At 36.9% G+C, this 23025-nt stretch overlaps 1 protein-coding gene across 4 annotated transcripts in view; it reads right to left on the bottom strand.

Moving 5' to 3' along the window:
* Positions 1-23025, bottom strand: part of PLEKHA5 (pleckstrin homology domain containing, family A member 5) — a 260819-nt gene that overhangs the window by 86136 nt on the left and 151658 nt on the right. For all 4 annotated transcript variants that reach the window (XM_010855923.1, XM_010855922.1, XM_010855920.1 and 1 more), the window contains exons 2-7: positions 20851-20934; positions 19840-19960; positions 16879-16983; positions 14474-14546; positions 7738-7838; positions 3434-3549 (exon numbers count right to left, since the gene is read on the bottom strand). In XM_010855923.1, coding sequence (XP_010854225.1) covers positions 3434-3549; positions 7738-7838; positions 14474-14546; positions 16879-16983; positions 19840-19947 — 503 coding nt within the window. In that variant the 5' untranslated portion in view covers positions 19948-19960; positions 20851-20934. The remainder of the gene's footprint in view (positions 1-3433; positions 3550-7737; positions 7839-14473; positions 14547-16878; positions 16984-19839; positions 19961-20850; positions 20935-23025) is intronic.

Genomic DNA, 23025 nt, shown 5'->3' with positions numbered 1-23025 from the left:
ATGGCTGGATGGCATCACTGACTCGATGGACGTGAGTCTCAGTGAACTCCGGGAGATGGTGATGGACAGGGAGGCCTGGCATGCTGCAATTCATGGGGTCGCAAAGAACTGGATACGACTGAGCGACTGATCTGATCTGATCTGATGGAGCTTCTTCCACTTGGAAGATAGAAGTCAGAGAAGATCTATGCTATAAACACATTTATCCAAGCTAATTTCAGGAGTAGTGAGAATTTTTTAAAACACTAAGTATCAAATATATGAAAAGGTCTTTTTAAAAAGTTACCTCTAATCTACCTAAAGCTCTTAATTTAAATTACAACTGCAATGACTTTTCCCTCAGTTTTTCCAAAGACTTAAGAGATGTAATCAAAAAAGACACATGCTGACTTCTCCCTAAATGGAACCAAAACTTATTCAAAAATGTATATTAAGATAACATAAATAATGTAAAACCTGTGATCTAATTTTAAAAAGTAACATTTAAGTTACTGCAGAAGATACATGCAAATACAGAAAATGATCATAATGGGCTGAGAGACAGAAAATTATTCAGAGAATGTATATTATGCTTAGAATTTTTTAATGCCATCAATGGCCTGCCCATTGGGGAACGATGACATTGAAGTTCATAGGTTAAAATACTTCATAAATGAGCTAGAGATAGAATAAAAGGTGTAATTTCTTTCTTCCTTTTTTAAAATTAATTTATTTGGCTGCTCTGGGTCTTAGTTGCAGCATGTGGGATCTTTAGTTGTGGCATGTGAGATCTTAGTTCCCCGACCAGGGATCAAACTCCAGCCTCCTGCACTGGGAGCATGGAGTCCTAGCCACTGAACCACTAGTCCTTAGAAGATGTAATTTCTACAGGATGATGGTGACTGACACCAGGTTGGGCACATAGGTGGTATTCAATAATTCCTGGATAATTGGGCAAATTATATCAACACAACTGGCTAACAATTGCTATGGGCAGATAATCAACAAATAGTTGTCCAGAGTCAAGACACAATATTGAATATCATCTTTATCAGCATAAATTAGGAGTAATTATTAGTAACAACAGAATGGTTCCAAATAGGAAAAGGAGTACGTCAAGGCTGTATATTGTCATCCTGCTTATTTAACTTATATGCAGAGTACATCATGAGAAACGCTGGGCTGGAAGAAACACTAGCTGGAATCAAGACTGCCGGGAGAAATATCAATAATCTCAGATATGCAGATGACACCACCCTTATGGCAGAAAGTGAAGAGGAACTCAAAAGCCTCTTGATGAAAGTGAAAGTGGAGAGTGAAAAAGTAGGCTTAAAGCTCAACATTCAGAAAACGAAGATCATGGCATCTGGTCCCATCACTTCATGGGACCAGATGGGGAAACAGTGGAAACAGTGGCTGACTTTATTTTGGGGGGCTCCAAAATCACTGCAGATGGTGATTGCATCCATGAAATGAAAAGACGCTTACTCCTTGGAAGGAAAGTTATGACCAACCTAGATAGCATATTCAAAAGCAGAGACATTACTTTGCCAACAAAGGTTCGTCTAGTCAAGGCTATGGTTTTTCCAGTGGTCATGTATGGATGTGAGAGGTGGACTGTGAAGAAGGCTGAGTGCTCAAGAATTGATGCTTTTGAACTGTGGTGTTGGAGAAGACTCTTGAGAGTCCCTTGGACTGCAAGGAGATCCAATCAGTCTATTCTAAAGGAGATCAGTCCTGTGTGTTCTTTAGAAGGAATGATGCTAAAGCTGAAACTCCAGTACTTTGGCCACCCCATGTGAAGAGTTGACTCATTGGAAAAGACTCTGATGCTGGGAGGGATTGGGGGCAGGAGGAGAAGGGGACGACAGAGGATAAGATGGCTGGATGGCATCACTGACTCGATGGACTTGAGTCTCAGTGAACTCTGGGAGTTGGTGATGGACAGGGAGGCCTGGCGTGCTGCGAGGCATGGGGTCGCAAAGAGTAGGACACGACTGAGCAACTGAACTGAACTGACTAGTTTTTAGAGTGGAAAATACAAGAAAAGAAAATAGAAGTTGAAATTCTGGGATAAGTGCAATATATGAAACTAAATTTATCTAGAAATCATATATTTTAATGACTATATTGATTTCTGTATTCTAAACAATTCCCTGAAAGTCAGTATTATCTGAAGTTAGTTTTATCCTAAGATTTTCTTTTTTTTTTCACCTAACAAATTTTCTGGAGCTCTCTGTCATAATAATCTCATCTTTATGTCCATCCAGGTCATTTTTACACATGGAATTCCAAAAGCAGATTTTCCCATTATTAGCTCTCAATCGAGAAAATGCATTATGTTTGAGGTAGCTATTCTTATAAACAGGTGTCCCAGAGTTCAACCTTGGACCTTCTTTATTTTTTTCTGCATACTATTGCCTAGCTCTAATTACTAGTGATTAGTTAAACTGATCTGAAATAGATAAACATAAATTTACTTATACAGCATCAACTTGAGTCTTTTAATCAACACCTCAAAAGACTTTAATTTCCTGAGAAAATAGTAAAAAGACCAGACATGCAAGTTAGCAATCTTCCTTATATATGTGCTCAACTGTTGTTGACTCAAAAAAAAATTTAACTGTATCATAGATCTTTGTCCAAAATATAGGAATATATTTTAAAAATGCCACAAGCTCATAATTCAGCTAATATTTACATATTTTAGAAGCTGATTTCCTCTCACTAGCTTTTAATATAGTTGAATATTAAAATGATTCATATGTTAAGGCAGGGGGGAAAAATCACACTTACATCAATTTTAACAGTACATATTTATATAACCAAAGTAAGTCCTGGAGTTTTAAAAGAAAGAAGATAGAATTCATTAAGAAGTAGATATATTTAGAAATAATCTAGATGCTTGATGAACTATTTTCTGGAGACATTCATCATGAAACAATCAGAAATATCCCGGAAACACCAAAGAAATGAAACATATCAAAAACTTTTATTTCAACTGATTAAACTTGAGAAACATACAACATAATATAAAAACACAGTGAAATTAACTTCATGAATATAAATTCTCCTCTAAGATTCAGAACCTTAAAAAACACTGTTCTGTGTACTTTTAAGATAGCAATTAAAAATGTACTTACCGGATATTAAAGGTAATTCTGTAAGAAGAAAGAACATTCAGTTGGAATGTTAGGATTTGGGATTCACCTCAGTACATGGGTAGGTGAGAATGAATAAAGAGGGAAGGTGGGATAAAAATTCAGGTGGTATCTCAAACCAACTAGAGGTGTACTGATTTAATATAGAAGATGAACTTAATCCTTCCTTTCTGGGGAAGAAATGGTTCTGTATCATGACTACTAAAATGACATGTACTATGATAATGATGTATTTGCAAGGCAGGGGATAAATATAAGTGGAAATCACCACTGCTTTCCCTACAAGCCTTTACCTTTTCACAGGTTCTGTCTGCACCAGGGCAGCATCTAACATGGCTTTCATCCATAACTCCATTTCCTTTCCTGTGTCAGTGCAGAAATAATAGGTCCGCATGTTCGGATGGGCAGCCTGATCGAAAACGACATGATTGTTTTAAATAGAAATATGGCACCTATAAAAGTAAAAGAAAGAAAGAAAGTTCAGTGGCTCCCTACACAGACCATTACTATCAAATTTCAAAGAAAGTGGACTTGTCTTACTGAGTTGGCCAAATGTTGGGTTTCCGATGTTATGGAAAAACATGAATGAACTTTTTTGGCCAACCCAATACATAAAGATATAGAAATAAGGGACTTCAGAAAAACACTATTCAATATTGAAAAAATATACACATCTTACATTTTTTTCTCCTATCTTTATCATTTTTCATTTTCTTAAAAAAAAAAAAAAGTTTAAAGGAAGGGAAGGTAGGAGGAGAAGGAGCTAAGAAAAAAAGCACCTGACTATCCCTGTTCCATGGACACACCCCAAGCAATTTCTATTTACAGTTCACATCTCTCTGTTCAAGAATGTTTCACAGCAAACAGCAACTAAAGTCACTAATTGCATTTCCCTCCTGTGGCAGCAATTCCTTCAGCCCTTAAAAGTTGCTGCTCTCAAAGCAGTTTGGCTAATCATTATAGACACCTATACACAAACATAAAAGATTCATAAATGACCCCAAATGGCACTGCCCTTTAGGTTTTCTTCTCAAGTATCAGAGTAAAATATAAATGCTCTAGGTTTGAGGAAGAAGCCCTATATCACCAGTAAGTGGTTTAACCTGCCTCCACCCACAGAAGCAGATGGAAAACAATGTCATGGAGGCCCTGCTGAGGGACAGCTCCCCAGTGCAAGGACTGAGCGCTCGGCTCAGCCCTGGGCCAGCAAGGCGAGGACGGACAGCAGCAGTAGCTGCCTGTTGAGCAGAAAACCAAGGCCAGTTAATACAACATTGTAAATCAACTAGACTTTAATAAAAAAATTTTTTAAAAAGAAAACAAAGGCCAAGGTGGGAGAAACATTCTTTTTGCCTCCTAGTTTATTTATTTATTATTTTTATTTTTTTGGCTGTGCTGGGTCTTCGTTGCTACACACTGGCTTTCTCAAGTTGTGGCGAGCAGGGACTTCTCACTGCAACGGCTTTTCTTGTTGCAGAGCATGGGCTCTAGGGTGCACCAGCTTCAGCGGCGCATGGGTTTAGCTGCTTCGTGGCACATGCAATCTTCCTGGACCAGGGATCGAACCCATGTCCCCTGCATTGGCAGGCAGATTCTTAGCCACTGTACCACCAGTTAAGTCCTGAACCATTCTTAATTTCCACTTAAAAATGCCTGAGACAGACTTCCCTGGTGGTACAATAGATTAGAATTTGCCCGACAATCCCTGGTCTAGCAAGATTCCACATACCTGGGGGCAATCAAGCCCATGCAGCACAACTGCTCTAGAGCCCACACTCTGCAACAAGAGAAGCCATCATAATGAGAAGCCCACGCACCAGAACTAGAAGTAAACCCTGCTTGCTGCAACTAGAGAAAGCCCACATAGAAACCAAGATCCAGTGCAGTCAAAAATAAGTAAGTAAATAAAATAAATTTTAAAAAGCCTGTGACAACTCCCCAGTAGATACTGAAAGACAAGGATAAATAAACACAAGTTATTTCAGCACAGAATGAGGCAAAAGAGTTAGTCTAAAGAGATGCAAGGAGAAGACCTGGAGCAACAGACTTTACTCTGAGATCCTGACTGTCTGCTTTATCTACAGCGTCAAATTAGCTTCTTGGAAACCTTTTTCAGAATCAAGATGTAAATAAATTGAATCAATACACTGAGAAAATCAACTTACAGAACCAACAAATACCATTTGACTGTGGAAGGGATATAAAATTGTATACGGAAACCATGAGAAAGAATCAGCTCAAAAAAAAAAAACCACAAAACAAAAAAAGAATCAGCTCAAGTGCTATATACTGTTAAAGTGATTAAAACCACCAGAGTCTCTAGACTAGACTAAGGGGTGTTTTGGAGAGATGGATAAAGACCCACTGCCCATATCTGTGATGAGTGGAAGGAATGCTGGGCTGGCACTCAGAAGTTCCAGCTGTGGCCAGGGCTCAAGACACTAACAAACCACACCCAAGCTTGCAGTCTGTCAAATGGGAATATGATGGCAAAGTTCCCGATTTAGCTTTTAAGTTCCACAGTATTGTTCAGCAATTGTCTCTACTTCCTACTTACCACTGTGAAAACAGCAGGATCAACGCCAACAGACTTAGTAGTAAACATGGCTCATAAATTCAGAGAAAACAACATCGTGGAGGAGAGAATTTGAAAACAGAAATCATCATTCTTGTTACAGATAAAATACAATCAAAATTAAACTAAATAATTACAGAGACAATATACTCATACACGGTCACTTTTATTGCTATTTTAACATCATATTTATTGATATTAAAAAAAAATCTATATATATATAGAGTCAAAGACCTGAGCAAAATATCCTGTCTACTACAAATTCAATAAACATTTGCTAAGTTGATGAGCAAACAAAAGAATTTAAACCAGTGCCCCAGTAACTAACTGTCAGTATCAGAGAGTTTGGCATTGTACTTTAACAAGTTATTATTTTGACTTATTGGTATTAAATGTTGTTGTAACATACGGAAATGGGTAGCTTATGCCTTCATAACCAGTGGTCTTTGTTCGGATATAACCTTATGGTTGAAGCCACCCACAACCCTCCCACCACTCTGCCGTTTCCAGTCTTTTCTCTGTAATTATAAATGCAACATGTTAACTGGCCAAAATTGTAGCTCAGCTGCAGTCCTGACTATTCTTTAAAAGTGGACAGGAATTACAGAGTGACTCAATTTTATAATGGTACACACATTTTCATTGTTAAATAACAGCATACGTTACCTTTATATTCTTCTTTTTCTTAAAATGAAATTTTTACATTAAACCCCTCAAGAGTTCTAAATTTAAAACTGACTTAAAAAAATAGGTGACTTCCGAAATTTATGTCAGCCATCATCATAAAGCAAAGAATGCAGCATAGTTTTTGAGAACAATAGCAACAAAATAACCAACTTAGCACTAAACTACTCCAATACTTTGGCCACCTCATGCAAAAAGTTGACTCACTGGAAAAGACTCTGATGCTGGGAGGGACTGGGGGCAAGAGGAGAAGGGGACGACAGAGGATGAGATGGCTGGATGGCATCACCAACTCGATGGACATGAGTTTGGGTGAACTCCGGGAGTTGGTGATGGACAGGGAGGCCTGGCATGCTGCGATTCATGGGGTCACAAAGAGTTGGACATGACTGAGTGACTGAACTGAACTGAACTAGCATTAAAGGGGCTTCTTATTTGAGGGTGTTCTACTAGCACATCACAGATGGGTGAGTATTATTAGTTAAGGGAAGCGAGCTCCGGTCTGCTTAGATTTAATAATAGATTTAATGTTTCATCTTCAATAGGCTCTCAAAACTATGATATTCATGATGTACTTAGATCTAAGAGCACCTTTGCAAATCTTCTCTAAAATCATGAGTGCACATGTATGAGGTTAAAAAACACATTATCCCCAAGTTTATTATGAAAAAATTCAAATATACAGTAACTTTTAAAGAACAATACAATGATCACCAGGATAGTACAGTTATATCTATCAATTATTAGCATTTTAACATATTTGCTATATCTAGCACAGTGGTCCCTGACCTTTTTGGCACCAGGGACCAGTTTCATGGAAGACAATTATTCCATGAACCGAGGGAGGGATGGTTTCAGGATGATTCTCATAAGGAGCCCGCAACCTAGATCCCTTGCATGCGCAGTTCACAGAAGGGTTCAAGCTCCTATGAGAATCTAATGGCTCTGCTGATCTGACTGGAGCTGGAGCTCAGGCAGTAATACAAGCAATAGGGAGGGGCTGTAAATAAGGTGAAGCTTCACTTGCTTGCCTGCCTCTCACCGTGGGGCTGGGTGGCCTGGTTCCTAACATGTCTGTGGCCCGGGGGTTGGGGACCCCTGATCTAGAACCACTTGAAAGGAGGCATGAAAGACACCTGGCCCTTTAATACTTCAGCATGTACTTCTTACTAATTAAAGGGACACTCTTCTCCTCGACCCTAAGACCGCTATTATATTTCAAATATTAAAAATGACTGTAACTAAAATGTCTTTTTGTGATAATCCACAGTCAATATCCATTTCTTAACCAATGCAACATTCAAATTCAGAAAAAAAAAAGTATGACTATGTCCTTACCTTAAAAGCATATTTGCGGTTAATGTGATCCTCTGAGGTAAGCAGAGCTATCTGAAAACTGGGCAACAGTATGCTTCCCAGAATACCCTCTTCTTTCTCATCTGAGAGGTAATTGAACATCTGATTAGAATTTCCAGTGTTCTCATGAAGCAGAATAAATTTTCTCAAAACTTATTTTGACAAAACCAAAAGACTTTCATATATAAATTTGTGTAATTCATTCATGTATTATATTGTAAGGTTTTAAGGGAAAACATTAAATAATGGAGTATATATATACTGCTTTACTTTCAACAAAATTCCCTGTCTTAAGCAAATCAGAACTTGGCCCACATGTCAGAACAAGGTCAATTAGACATAAAAATGGCAAACCTTTGGCATATAGACTGCATTCTACAAAGTCCTCTGGCATGTGATTCACTGAAACTACATAAGCGTGTAAATGGTGACACTGAAAATTTACAAAATGAATCCACCCATGTTTCCCATAGGATTTAAACAGGCAACCATTTTAAAGCCCAGATAGGCATGGCTCTCTCATCACAACCTTCAGACTTTGTTCCATGTCTTATCAATGAAGCCTTTCTTGACTGCTTTATTTTGAAGTGCTTCCATCCTGATCTGTCCCAGAACCTTCTCTTCTCTTTCTGGAGCTCTACCACAATGACCCTTAACATGTGCCCCAATACCTCTGAAACCCTGTATGTTTTATTTTTTACTTATCATCTTCCTCTCCCCGACTAGAATGTAAACTCCACAAAGACACTTAGAACAATAGTAGATGCTCAAACATTTTTGAATACATGAATATATACACATAAAAATATCTTTTAAACTATACTTGAAATATTATATGCTTCTTAAACATGTATCCTTGAAGGGTTGTTTTTACCAGTCACTATGATACACAATAAAGTTAAGAGAATAAATCACAGACCTACAAGGCAAGCACATAAAATATACCTAGGAAAATGTCAAAACATTCATTCTCGAACAGTATAGATTCACATTATTAACTTGCTGCTTGGGGGCAGAGATGTCTATGAAACTTGAAATATATAGTACATTGTTAGAGACCCGTAAGACAGGTTAATAAAGCTATGCATTAGGCTGGTGAACTCAGCAATGAGAAAAATCATAAATTAGAAATAAATCTTTTTATTATGCTTGCCATGTTTTTATTATTATTATTATTATAAACTTAACAAGGGATTTCACTTATTTTCCCCTCATTTCTAGAATATATGTTGAAACTTCCAAAAGAAAAAAGTCACATTAGAGGTTAATTTCTGTAACTCTTCTCATAACACTGGAACAAAATTTTGCTTTTATTATATTCATTAGTTCTCTAATATAAGACAGAATGAACAAAAGTGTAGATTTATTCTGAAAGGGAAAAAGGTGGGGGGGCAGAAAGCAGACAACAATTATAAAGAATGACAACTTAAAAGAATGAGTCACATTCTAATTTTAAATCCAATTTTATGTTTATATAAAACATATAATCAGAAACAGGTCATGAAATCATCTTTATTAAAAAAATCATTTTTTATCAAATAATAAATTTTTCTATGTTGTATAACTGGAAAATTGACTTTCCTAAAGTTATTTCAGAATATGCAGAGGTAATAAGCATAGAGTGACTTCACCAATTATCATGGACTGTTTCCCAGTTGGATTCTAAGTAGCGGTAAGATCTTGCCAAGCTACCGGATGCTGGGTATCTCAGTGTCATCTATCATAAAACTGAAGAAAACAGGACTTGCCACAAAGGAACATGCTGTGAGGGTTAAATGAGTTAACAGACATAATGACTGCAATGAGGCACTCAGCCCATGCTACAAGTTCAGTAACAACTGCCATTATTATTATATAAAACTGAAGGCATATAAAATCTTCATCAAATGACTATCCAAAGTCATATGCTACATTACTTATATGTTCTTGAAAGTGAAAGTGTTAGTCTCCCAGCTGTGTCTGACTCTTTGCAGACCCAAGGACTACAGCGCACCAGGCTCCACTGTCCATGGTATTCTCCAGGTACGGATACTGAAGTGGGCAGCTGTTCCCTTCTCCAGGGGATCTTCTCCACCCAGAGACTGAACCCAGGTCTCTTGCAGTGCAGGCAGATTTTTCTACCATCTGAGCCACCAGGGAAGCCCTAAATGTTCTTAATCAAGGCATTTTTTTTAGTTCTCTACCTAGGTAACTGTCTTAGTTTCAATCACACAGAGGGCTTTGTACTCTGGTCAAGCCAAGGGAAGGTACTTGATGTTTGTAGAAAGAATGAACTCCTTGTCGGGGACTGGGGGTCAGCCAGGTGTTTCCCAGACTGCAGGGAAGCCTAACTCCTCCTTCTGCCCTGTCCTACTTCCCTTCCTCCCCAGCCCCAGGTCCTGATACCAAGACCACTCCCTAGTAAGCCTCTTGCACACTGATCTCCATCTCAAGGCTTGCTTCCTCAGGAACACAACCTGGGACAGGAGCCATAAGAATCCCAACACCTTAGTGGATTCAAAGGACATTTTAGACCCACCGTTTCTTCTGCTTCAAAGAAGTTTGAGAACAACATAAGACATACATACAATTACAGTTTCGTGTTTAATACAGGAGTTTAAATTTACTAGAATGACAAACAAATGTCTTTTATGCCTTGATCTACTTTTTAGCCTTTCCTCTTGCTAGGTTTTCAGGTACCTTTACTCCTTAAGCTCTGTGTGTTATTTTACAAATATGCCATGCTCACTCATGCTGTGTATGTACTAAGCAAGTCATTTGTCTCTAGATCAACCTTTCCTGACCCCTTCCTTGTACAGGCCTGGTCAACAGTCATCAACACAACTGAATACTACAACATTCTTTCTCAGACTCCTTCAGCTAATCTGTGAGCTCCATAAGGAGAGGAGTCTATATTGTTAATTTCTGCATCTTACCACCTATTAAGATGTCTGGTGCATCAAAAGAGCTCACTGCTGGCTACCACCCTACTCTGAAGCCACCATCATTTCTACACAATGTTTCCTTCCTTCTACTTTATAACCTATTTCCTAACAGCAGCTTGGGGCTTCCCTGATAGCTCAGTTGGTAAAGAATCTGCCTGCAATGAAGGAGACCCTGGTTCAATTCCTCGGTCGGCAAGATCCCCCGGAGAAGGGATAAACTACCCACTCCAGTATCCTTTGGCTTCTTTTGTGGCTCAGCTGGTAAAGAATCTGCCTGAAATGCAGGAGACCTGGGTTTGATCCCTGGGTTGGGAAGATCCCCTTGAGAAGGGAAATGGCTATCCACTCTACTATTCTGGCCTGGAAAATTCCATGGACTGTATAGTTCATGGGACTGCAAAGAGTCGGACACAACTAAGAGACTTTCACTTTCTCTTCAACAGCAGCTTGAGTGAGCTTTTCAAAAATGTAAATTAAAGCACATTCCTCTTGTGACTAAAAATATACTGTCGCTTCCTTGTGGCATTTTGGGCAGAATCTAAACTCCAATAGCATCCTACATGGATCCTACATCCACTTCTTCCATCTATCTCTTTCCCTAGTGCTAACCCTAGAGCTTGGGTTACTGCTTTCTTCCTGCTCCTTCAATATGCCCAACACTTTTCTACCACAAGGCCTTTGAACTACTGTCCCTCCTGTCTGGGATACTCTGCTTCACTCTGGCTCCTCCTTGTCACTGGTATCTTGGTACCTAAACCGTCTGCTCAGAGTACTGATCCAAACAGGCTCCTGCCCCATGACCTTCTTTTGTATCATGACCTTCTTCTCCTAAAAGCACTTAACCGTGGTCTTGTTTATTTATCTGAGTGGATCCACTGTCTCCCTGACCTCTGGAGATTGCAAGCTTTATGGAAGCTTTCTTTCACTGCTATTTTAATAATACCTGGAATGAACTAGGTCTTGCTCAATAAATATTTGCTGAGTGAATTATATCCCATGTTAAGTTTCATCAATAGACTGACTACAGAACAGAGCAATTTCCGTGCTTTATCACAGTGTTCACAAAATGCCCGGTGTTCTGTAAAGAACAGTGAGAACCTGGGCTTCCATCTGGTATTGGATGCTATTCTATTGTAAAAAAAAAAAAAAAGCAGCAACGCTCTTATTCTCTCACTGTATTATTTTCCATATCTGTAAAACACAGACTGATCTGTTAAAAATTTCTGACAGCACACTCTCAATGTTAGAGTATTAGATGCTTGGACAGATAGAGAAGAAATGAATGGGGCTGCTATATTCAATGCACGAGGGAAGACGAGATTAGGAATTTTCTAGCGGTGTAATGGTTAGGACTCTGTGCTTTCACTGCTCCGGGCCCAGAGTTTGATCCCTGGTCAGGGAACTAAGACCCTACAAGCCCCATGGTGTGGCCAAGAAAAAAAAGAGAAGATTAGATTTGGGTGGGGCAGAAACTTGTGGTTAGGACAAGTGCCTGGGTGCAAATCCTGGCTCCTGAGACTTGCTAGGGGAGACCTCAGGTCAGCTACTGGACCTCGCTGCCCTTAGTTTCCTCCTGTGTGACTGTGCAGAATAAGATCTGCCACCTTATCAGGTGGCTGTGTTGGGAAGATCCCCTAGAGCAGGGAACAGCTGTGCACTCCAGTATTCTTGCCTGGAGAATTCCACAGACAGAGGAGCCTTGAGGGCTACTATCCACGGGGTCACAAAGAGTTGCACACAACTGAGTGACTAACACTTTCACGTTCAGCTGGCTGTGAGGAAGAGATGCAGTAGGTCATAATGTTATGTGCTTAGCAAATGGTTAACAGTCTAAAAATTGCAAGTTATTAGGATCTTTTCACTAAAATCTGAGTTTTCATTCAAAATCTAACATTTCCTGTTGATAAAGTAGCAAAAGTGTAGTATCATATGCTTCTTTCCAACCATCTGAAGAACAAGAGGTGAGTGAAGTGATATTTCTTTCTTTTCTATATTTTCTTCTTTTTCATATTCCTCCTGTCTAGGGAAACTGCACTATAATTAATAGATGTATTGAATGTAACACACATATGTTTAAAAATAATATGGAATCTCATACTCAAAATGGCTTTGGAATTCACCTTTATTTTTTTCAAATTACATTAAAAGTTATTTTATTTTAATAAAAGTGATGAGTAGCAAGGATACTTCCATAAGCAATAATAATATCAAATGGCAAAGAATTTAGTGTTCTTTCTGTTGCAAATTAACATTAAGAAATTTTTTATGTGAGAAGCAGCATTTTCTTGTTCTTAAAGTTCTAAATTTAGTCTATAAAACATACTGAAAAAAAGAAAGAAAAGTACAAATTATAAGCTTAGGAATAATGTATGAGTTACAAACACTGACTTTCTGAAAGACTGGGAAAACCTTTAAAGAAAATTTTAAGTCTTGCACTTAACTAAAGATAATACCACAATTGCAGCCCAACCAATATCTCTACGCCAAACATGAAATTTTATAGGTTTGGTTAATTCTGACTCAGCAGTATTTCTCAACCTCGGTATTCAGTGAGGGGAAAAAAAAGATGAATACAATTCTAGTAATTTCAAATTTTGAAGGTCAATTTGCATATGTTGCTTTGATAGGTGACCACAGAATTCTGTCCCACCTTTTTTGGGGGGACAATCACAAAGTAAATTTAAAAACTGCTAATAGGCTCTAAAATCCTACTGTATTTTGTGGTTTGTAAATTGGTAACTATATACTGACTGATTCCAACCAGATTCTAAAGTACGGAAGAAGGGCTGACTGTCCAGATTCATGATTTTACACTGTAGCTGAAGCAGATTTCTAGGGCCACACGGCATATGCATCCCTTGCACTGTTTGACACCAACTCTGGGGACACTAACGTAGCCACATGGCACCTGAACAGAGACTTCTCTGGACTCTGACTCTGCGTTAATCAACAACTTATTAAAGCCTACAAAAACATTAAGTGAGAGAGAGATATAAATGAAGACTGCTTTTAATAATACCTTTATTTCTTCTCCATCAACATTAATAGCCTAATCTGTAGGCTATTAATCCCTTTTGCAACTTTCTCATTTCAAGGGGGTTGCCATTGTTCAAAAGAAAAGTGTGTGTGTGTGAGAGAAAGAGAGAGAGAGAGACAGAGACAGAGAGGGGGTACTGGAAGGGATCATAATAAATAAATTCTTTGCTATTTTTCTTATTTGCTAATACATCATAGTAGTCTCTAATGCTCTAAAATCATTTGCTGGGGAGAATGGGGTGTCTAGTGGACCAATGGCTAGATGTGACAAAATTGACATACAAAAAGAATCCCATCAAATTAATGTTTTCTTATCTATTAGGCACTGAATTCAAGGATAACATTATAGAGTGAACACTCACATGCTCTTCATATAAACAAATCAGGTTAGCAGAAACAGATTACAAAAACCAGACCAAAACTAAGACCATTCAGTTTGAAGCACTATATTGCCTTCTGTCCCACCTTATTTACTTCAAATTACATACGTCAATTGGAGAAAGGAATGACAACCCACTCCAGTATTCTTGCCTGGAGAATCCCAAGGACTCTCACCAGAGAAGTCTGGTGTGCTACAGTCCATGGGGTCACAAAGAGTTGGACATGACTGAGTGACTAACACACACATATCACACATATCAAGAGTTTCTTGATATCAGTTTGTTGATAATAAAATAGTAAAAAGATTTCTAATTTTTTTCTTCGAAAGAGTATCTGATGCTTCACATATATTCTATAGTTTGTGGTAGTAAACTCACCTCTATAATAAAAGAGGCAAAGATCAGAAAGCACGAACCAGCGTTTCTTCCATAGCTTCATGCCAGTGCTGTCCTGCATGAAACCAGCATGATAAAGGATTATTTCTTTTTCATTTCAGAAAGTGAAAACTCATTTCTGGTGCATTTGTTTAAAATAAGCTCTTAAAACAAGGTGTGTTTGATATATGCTGCATAGAAATCTAACTAAAAAAAAAAAAAAAAAGAAATCTAACTAAAACCCTAATCAAAATTTGGGGGTAGTTTTCCAGGGATTTATAACATGGTAACGTATTTCTAAGTACACTGGTCTTTGAAGAATAATACTGTCACGTAAAAAGGAATTCTGCTGAAGCAGTTTGATCTGGTTTCGTATTTGCAAGCGATGTGAACACGTCTGAGCATGAGAATAAGGTGACTGTGCAGTAGGGTGTGCATTCTGGTAAGCCAGATTTAATAAATATGTTAATCTTCAACATGAAGAGAAGTGCGTGATTTGAAATTATTCCAAAGGTAATGTGATTTAAAATGATTATGAATAAAGGAACCTTAGCATACAAACACATTTAATAAACATTCTTTTCTTCTTACATATCCAGCCTGGGTTTTGCTTATCCTGTAGAAGAGAGTACCCACTTGGCAGCTTTTTCTAAGTAATTTGGGTAATAAAAATACCAAGCTCAAACAAAACTACAATTTAAATAAAAATTACCTTCCCACATGCAATAAACCAAAACCACAGGAGAAAATGAAACACAGACACACACAAACACAGACATAAACAGGTAAAAAAGATGCCAGTTTGTATGTGTGTTGATTAATATTTCTCAATTTATTTCTAGTTGTGACCATCACATAAGGATGGTTTCAGAACTGAAGAAATTATATGGGTAAAAATCTCTTAAGTAAGATTTCATCCTTAAAATTTACAGTTACACTTAAGGAAAGCATTCCCGCCCCCCCAAATATACATTTTCAATTTCTTCATTAATTATTTCTTTAGTATAGATAATTTCAAAGTTTAGATTTTTAAGCAGTTCTACAAATATTCTCTATAAGCTACACACCTATTACAGAATAAATACTCAGGAGTAGAGAAACTTGTTGGTAGAGCTTTGGCAATACTAAATTAATCAAGGGATCAAGAACTAAGAACGGCAATCATTTTAAGTAAGGAGTCCCATATCCTCTATAAAGCTCAATATCACATTTAGCTATTTGAACAGAATTTGGACTCATTAGAAAGTCTAGTTAAAATTCTTTCAGCTTGGATAAGTTTAAATGTCAGACGGTTAAAATACAGTTAAGTGATCTTTAAATAAAAATTAAAAGTTGGTATCCAAGTTACACACTCAATCAATGCAGTCAGAAATTGGCAAAATTAATTTGCTTGAATGGGGATTCTCTGGATTTTAAGTGGGTCTACTTCCAATACATTAGATTAGTTGCCATCCAATTGTCAGGTGGAACGTCTAATGCATGTTTCATAACGACCTCATCGTGAATTTTAATGAATATAATTATTAGGTCATCTGAAAGCAATTAGCATTATTTGACAGAGTAAATTAGCACTATTAATGAACTAATATTTAACTAACATCATCTGCATACATGTAGAATCAGAAAGACAGAACACAGGCAGATAAAGGTCCCGAGTGCAGTTATCTCAGTTATCTGGAGGTCATTTGAAATCCAGATGCAAACCGGGAAGTGAAAAAGAAAACAGCCTCTCAGCAATCAAAACAGATGCCACCAAGTTTAATGTACACACATCCTTACCAGTTACAAAACTAACAAGGTTCCAAAAAAGCTTAGTTACCAGGTTTTCCAGATAATGGAACAATGTAAACCCCTACTTATCAGGGTGAGCTATGCCTGGGCAAACAGATAAACAAGAAAAGAAACAAAAAAAAGCAGACACTTGAAAGAGTAGTTTCGAGGGCATGGAAACAAAAATCTGCAAAACTCAGGAAAATCTCGAATTATCATCAAATTTCTCTATAAATCAAAGCAGAGAAGTACATAATTGTACCTTTTTATAAGGATAGAAAATGAACAACAACTCTGTATTTTTTTCCACTGAAAAAATATTTTTGCCTAGAAGATCTTAGCATGTTATTTTTAACATTTTCATACAACATACATTTAATTTCAAATTTAGAAATACCTCTCTCTCACACACACACACACACACACACACACACACAATACCTCTGTTCCAGGTAACACCCATTACTTTTTCTTTTTTCACTGTTTCTCTAACACTCTTCATGGTAATAAAAAGGGAAGAACCTGGATGATTAACTATACAGTTTCTTCTCTACTTTATATAATTGTCTTAGGACCTTCAGCTGAAAAGGTTTCTTTATATTCTCTTCTTTTTTCACATCAAACAGGGGAAAAAATACCTGTTTATAAAGCCAACCTCGTCTGACCACAGGTGCATTAGGATTCCTTTTAATTGAGTTTGATCTCTTCCCAAAATTATGAACTTTTTTTGAGGCCCGTGAAGTCTAAAGAAAAAAAGCCCAACAGAAAATATGGTATTAATGCCTAGATATTGAGTTTACTTTTTATCTTCATAATTTTAACCTTTTAAAATCTCTTCTCCAGATTTCTTTGAAACTTTCAGGATTTAATCTTTTCAGATGAATTATTGCAATTCTGCTTTTGTGTCTTAGTTGTTTCAAGTATAAGAATTCTGCACAAAGGCTTTTCCTCTTCAAGGATATTACAAAAGGATCATGTATTTCTCTCCTTTAAAATTTTCAGGAACAATTTTTAAAAAGGCACAGTGTATGGCAGTATTTTGCCCTACCTGCTGAATAAAATGAATCTTCAGTAAAAATTATATTAATGCATTTTAAAGAATAAACCAAATGACAGAACTTTTTGACTCATATCTGCAGTTAACAGTGTTGTCCCAATTAAAGTCAACAGTGTCAAGTTACAAGAGCAGATCTCACAGATAAAATATAAACAAAATATCACATCAAATCAAAACAAGACTGGAAGGAACTGCTTAATGTCATGTAGTGTTTTCTTCTTTAAGGACAACTCTGAACTTGAATGATGCCAGCCAGATGGTGTTTACCATATTCTTAAAACTACAAATAATCTTTTAAAATATTGCTATGTTTAACCCAAACAATTTATCTTAGTCGGAACAATAGCGGTGACCAACAAACATAAAGACAAAAGAAGCTGAATTTCAATTCCTCTGTGAAGGTAAGTTGGAGAAGGAAATGGCAGCCCACTCCAGTGTTCTTGCTTGGAGAATCCCAGGGACAGAGGAGCCTGGTGGGCTGCCATCTATGGGGTCGCAGAGAGTCAGACACAACTGAAGCGACTTAGCAGCAGCAGCAACAAGGAAGGTAAGTAGTATCAATTTATCTCTTATTTTTCAACTTACTAGAATCTTTGGAAAGCTAGCACATTTCATTAAAACCTCCTTTTGTAAAAGTTATATTAGTACATAATAGAATTTTAAGGTCCAATATCAACCATGGCATTTTTTTTTCTGGATAAATTTTAATTTCCTCTTGAACAAATAATGCATAAAAACACAGTACAGACCTCAAATGGTACAAAAAGATGTAGAAGGACCAGTCTACTTCTCACCTCTGGACACCAGCATTCAAACAACCCAAACACAACTCTAGGCAACGAATGTCACTGTGTATATATGTGTATCTACTCATGTAAATGACTGTTCACAGTTACAGAATCTCTGTCTTTCCCCCTCAAATAACCGCCTATATAACACCTACTCCTCAGTATTCTTCTTTAATTGTCATATAAGTTATCAATATTATGCACGCATGATAGTTTTCTGTGACTGAATTTCTCATTCTCTCTTTTGACTTGTGGGATTTGTCATATTTAGACAGCACATCTGCATTCTGAGTTGGCTGTTTTGTTTTTGTTTTTTTAAAAAACTTCCATTATTTTCTGTACTGCTTTTATGGTTTTGTTTTTTACCATTTCAAACACCTGCTCCATCTGGAAAATTTTGGGTGTAAAGTGTGAGGCACAGATTCAACTTTCTTTCCAGACAGTGACTTAGTGGCTCTCTACCCACCAGTCATTTTTCTAGATTTTAATTAAAATGCACCATGATGCTCACTTATACTTTATGTCATATACAAAATAGAAATAATTTATATTATTTGAAAATCTATACTGATTTTAATATTCTACAATATTTCATTAAAAAAACCTTAAGTATTTCTTTACAGTAACCATAATTTACTATTACAACTGTTTTACTATTATAAAATACATAATTATTTTCTAAATAAATAAAGACAATTCTTTTATCATCTTTTGATTCTCTTGCTATCCTTAATTTAGGCACCAAGCAGTAACTTTAAGGCAACTATTTATTCAGATTTAGCAGATTTTCTAAGAGTTTGAAGACATTTTTACATTAAAATTCTATATCAAAACATTAACATTATGGTACAAGAAGCAATAACTATAAATTATTATAGCCACACAAGTCTGAGATCATAGATTAAACAGTATTTTTGTTTCTGATTATAAAGAAAAACCATCCACTTCTGTATCCCTATGGCTATAATACTTTTCACATAATGGATTCTAAATATTTCAGTCATCAAACAACTGACATAGGGTTTTGAAACCTTTTAGCAGTAATGGATACAACATTAACAAAGTAGTATAATATTATAGAATAAAATAGAATATATATATATATCATTCTGTGTGTGTGTGTTAGTGGCTTAGTCGTGTCGAACTCTTTGCAACCCCATAGACCGTAGCCCACCAGGCCCCTCTGTCCATGGGATTCTCCAGGCAAGAACACTGGAGTGGACCGCCATTTCCTTCTCCAAAATGAACTATAGAAAGAAAGTGAAATCTCTCAGTTGTGTCCGACTCGTTGCGACCCCACGGACTGTAGCCTACCTACCAGGCTCCTTCATCCATGGCATTTTCCAGGCAAGAGTACTGGAGTGGGTTGCCATTTCCTTTTCCAATATATCATTCCAGGCATACTTAATAATAGGATTTCTAGGTCATTGAATTAATCGTCACCTTTAAAACTTAAGTAGATTCAATAAACTGCCACTGTCTCACACAAACATCCATTATATTTGTAAAACAATTCAAAATCATAACTCTATAATATTTAAAAACTATAACTCATTAAATTATTAAAATATAATCTTAGTTCTTTATATTCTAAGGCCTTGCTTCTTATGCCAATTACTTCAAATGCAATTAGATTCATGTAATAGCAAAAATGAAATGATTGTTCTATAATTCTAAGTTCATTAAGAGTAATAATAATGGATACTACCAACTATGTCAGTTATCAATAATTAAGAGTAAGCAAAATAACTTACCCTCCCTACAGGGCTCATTGGATGCACCGCATAGTCTGAACTCATGTTATAGTTCGAAGCTTCAGTTATCATACTTATAGGTCGTTCCTTTTTTTCTTCAGATGTCATGGTTGCAACAGTCCTGAAAATATAACATGTCAAGAGTGGCAGAACGTGCTACTTTTGTAAACCACTTTATAATGACATTTTCCTGGAGCTAATAATGCTGGTGTCTGTCTGACTTTTCCAAACAGCTGGGTATTAGTTCGAGCTTAATAAGCTCTATAGTTCCAGCTTAATATTTATAACTACTTGAAATATAACTAAGCACAACTTAAGTTAATATCATGTTTATTTTAATAAGCTTTCATACAGTTATGTTACTTGGTCATCTAACTGGAACGTTTTAATTACAAGATTTGCTATTATAATACTGAAGGCCATAAAAATGATAGGGAATTCCCAGGTGGTCACGTGGTTAGGACTCCTCACTTTCACTGCCGAGGGCACGGGTTCGTTCCTTGGTTGAGGAACCGAGATCCCATAAGACAGGCAGTGCAGCAGCCCTCTCCCAACCCCCTAAAAGAAAATAATAACAATGGTACCAACAACTAATTTTTGAAGAACAGGTTTATAAACTATTTTCAAATAAATTTCACTTGATGCTTATAAAAATCCTGAGAAATGGTAATTCCCAGTATCTCTATTTAAGGATGAGAAACCTAAGTTCAAATTAGTCTAATAATTTGACCAAGTTTAGTTCCCCCTGACCTTGCATCCAGGGATCTTGAGTTTATTCTCTGTGTTTGAGCTATTGTAAAAATAGCTTTTGAAATTACATTCCTCATGAAAAAAATTTTAAGCCATGTTTCTAAACCACACATGGTAAATAGATGGTATTCTGTTACTACCCTTGACTGCAAATGTCCAGATAAAAAAACTGTTCAATTGTACTGTATTAAATACGGATAACAGCAATTGGAATGCTGACCCCATTTTGAATAGAGGCGTTCCATGAAACGCTTTACTTACTGTTCATTCACTACAAAAATACAATTGTCCTGGGATGGCTGTCCCGTGACTGGATGTTTACAGGTCACTTTCCTTTCATTATGGCTGGAAGAAAAGAGAATAAGAGAAAATGAATGTACTATTACCACAAACTTTACAAAATACCAGGTAGCGAAATAGCCAATTTCTTCATTGCAACAATAAAGTTAGTGAGTAAAGGTGATGCAATTCAAAGCCCCAGGTACTGACACTCCTACATAGCCCTTTCTACTATCTACTGTATGTACATGTGTGTGTAAATGCTAACTTAGTTTTACAATACAGCTAGACTCACCAGTTCCCAACCCACTCCTATCCAGAGTAGGACCTCAACCTGTTCTTCTATTTTCATAAACAAAAGGAAGCTGATCTGGCTCCACAATCATTGCATTTTACATGATAGGTGGGCCATGAATAGAAAGTAAGTATGAGTATCCACCTACATCCATTATTTTATATCCCAGTCTACGCACATTATAGAGACCCACTATCAAATTCAAATATGGAAAGATCAATCTAATAGCACTACAAGACGGGCATCAGAATATTAAATGTAGAGTGTAGCACTGGAAGAGCAATAATTTACGGGATTGTCGTTTCACAAAAAAATCTTTACATAAATAATGTAAAGGGACTGATTTTTATATCTGAAGAAAGTATGCTATAGAAACATGTAAGAGGAGAAATGGAAGGAGCAAACAAAATTGTTTAATGAATGTACAAACAGCACAAAGAAAAATCTACCTTTTATGCTTGCTGAAAAAAAAACTGCTTTAAGAGTGGCTATTTTTTGGAGAAAAAGATCTTTGCCTAAGAACTGCTATTCTTCCTAGGTCAAGTGATAAGATTATGCCTACTACTGTCTTCGGAGATCAGTCCTGGGTATTCATTGGAAGGACTGGTATTGAAACTGAAACTCCAATACTTTGGCTACCTGATGTGAAGAGCTGACTCATTTGAAAAGACCCTGATGCTGGGAAAGATTGAGGGCAGGAGAAGGGGATGACAGAGGATGAGATGGTTGGATGGCATCACCGACTCAACGGACATGGGTTTGGGTGGACTCCGGGAGTTGGTGATGGACAGCAAGGCCTGGCATGCTGCGGTTCATGGGGTTGCAAAGAGTTGGACGTGACTGAACTGAACTGTCTTCTGGATATGAAAGGAGAAAAATCCCAATCTATTTATCTAAGCCCAAAATAACAGATGCCTAAAATAATATGCAACATGCAATGATACTTAAAAAATATACATCATTTGTAAACAAATATTTTTTTCTCCACTGACTAACATACCACAAAGAAAACTGTAAGGAAGATCAATCACTGACATGCTAGACCTTAGAAAACAACTTTAATTATGGAGAAAACAGTCAAGATGTTGTACTGAATACTGCTTTGTTAATTTTAAAAGATTATTGCATGTGATCTGTATTAACACATTTGATAGGTGGTTAAGAGGCGGTGGGTTTAGATATTTATTTGTGGTGATACTTTCACTACATAAAAAGCACGCAAATGACTTTCTTATCAGTTAATTTAAGAAAGTGCAACAATGGAAACCTAAAGTCTCATAATGGGATATCAGCTTATACAATAAGCAATAAACTGATGACAGAATAACTAAGAACAAACAGCCTCTGGAGATGAAGTGGAAAATGCTGAAGTACCTAAATGTGATGAATACCATGAATATGTCAAGGTACATAAATTCTGATGTTCTAACAGAATAAAATGCTGTGCGGAAGGGAGTAAACCTATGATAGAGATTAGACACCTTAATAATGAAAAAAGGAGGACAGCATCTTTTTTTAAGTCTCTTCTTGAGAAGGGGCATTAAAAAGCTAGACTTGGTTCAGTGGAAGGTAGAAGAGAAATACACAAATTCTTTTTATAAAAACCAATATTGCAAAAATAAAACAAATACTCCCTATTGTATTGCATTATTTTCCAGTACTATGCCATCTTGCCTAGAGGGAATACAGCAGACTCTAACCCTAATATTCCAGAAACTGTAAATTATAACTACAGGACCCTGTAACGGTTACTGGCCTAAGAGATTATTACTCTGACCACCAGACAATAGATTTGAGTATCCATTAGACAAGGACATGGGCTTCCTTGGTGGCTCAGACTATAAAGAACCTGCCTGCAATCC

The sequence above is a fragment of the Bison bison genome, unplaced genomic scaffold, assembly GCF_000754665.1.
Source record: "Bison bison bison isolate TAMUID 2011002044 unplaced genomic scaffold, Bison_UMD1.0 scf7180017864370, whole genome shotgun sequence".
In the NCBI taxonomy this organism is placed as follows: Eukaryota; Metazoa; Chordata; class Mammalia; order Artiodactyla; family Bovidae; genus Bison; species Bison bison.
The sequence above is the reverse complement of the archived record's forward strand: the minus strand, read 5'-3'. Positions and strand labels throughout refer to the sequence as shown.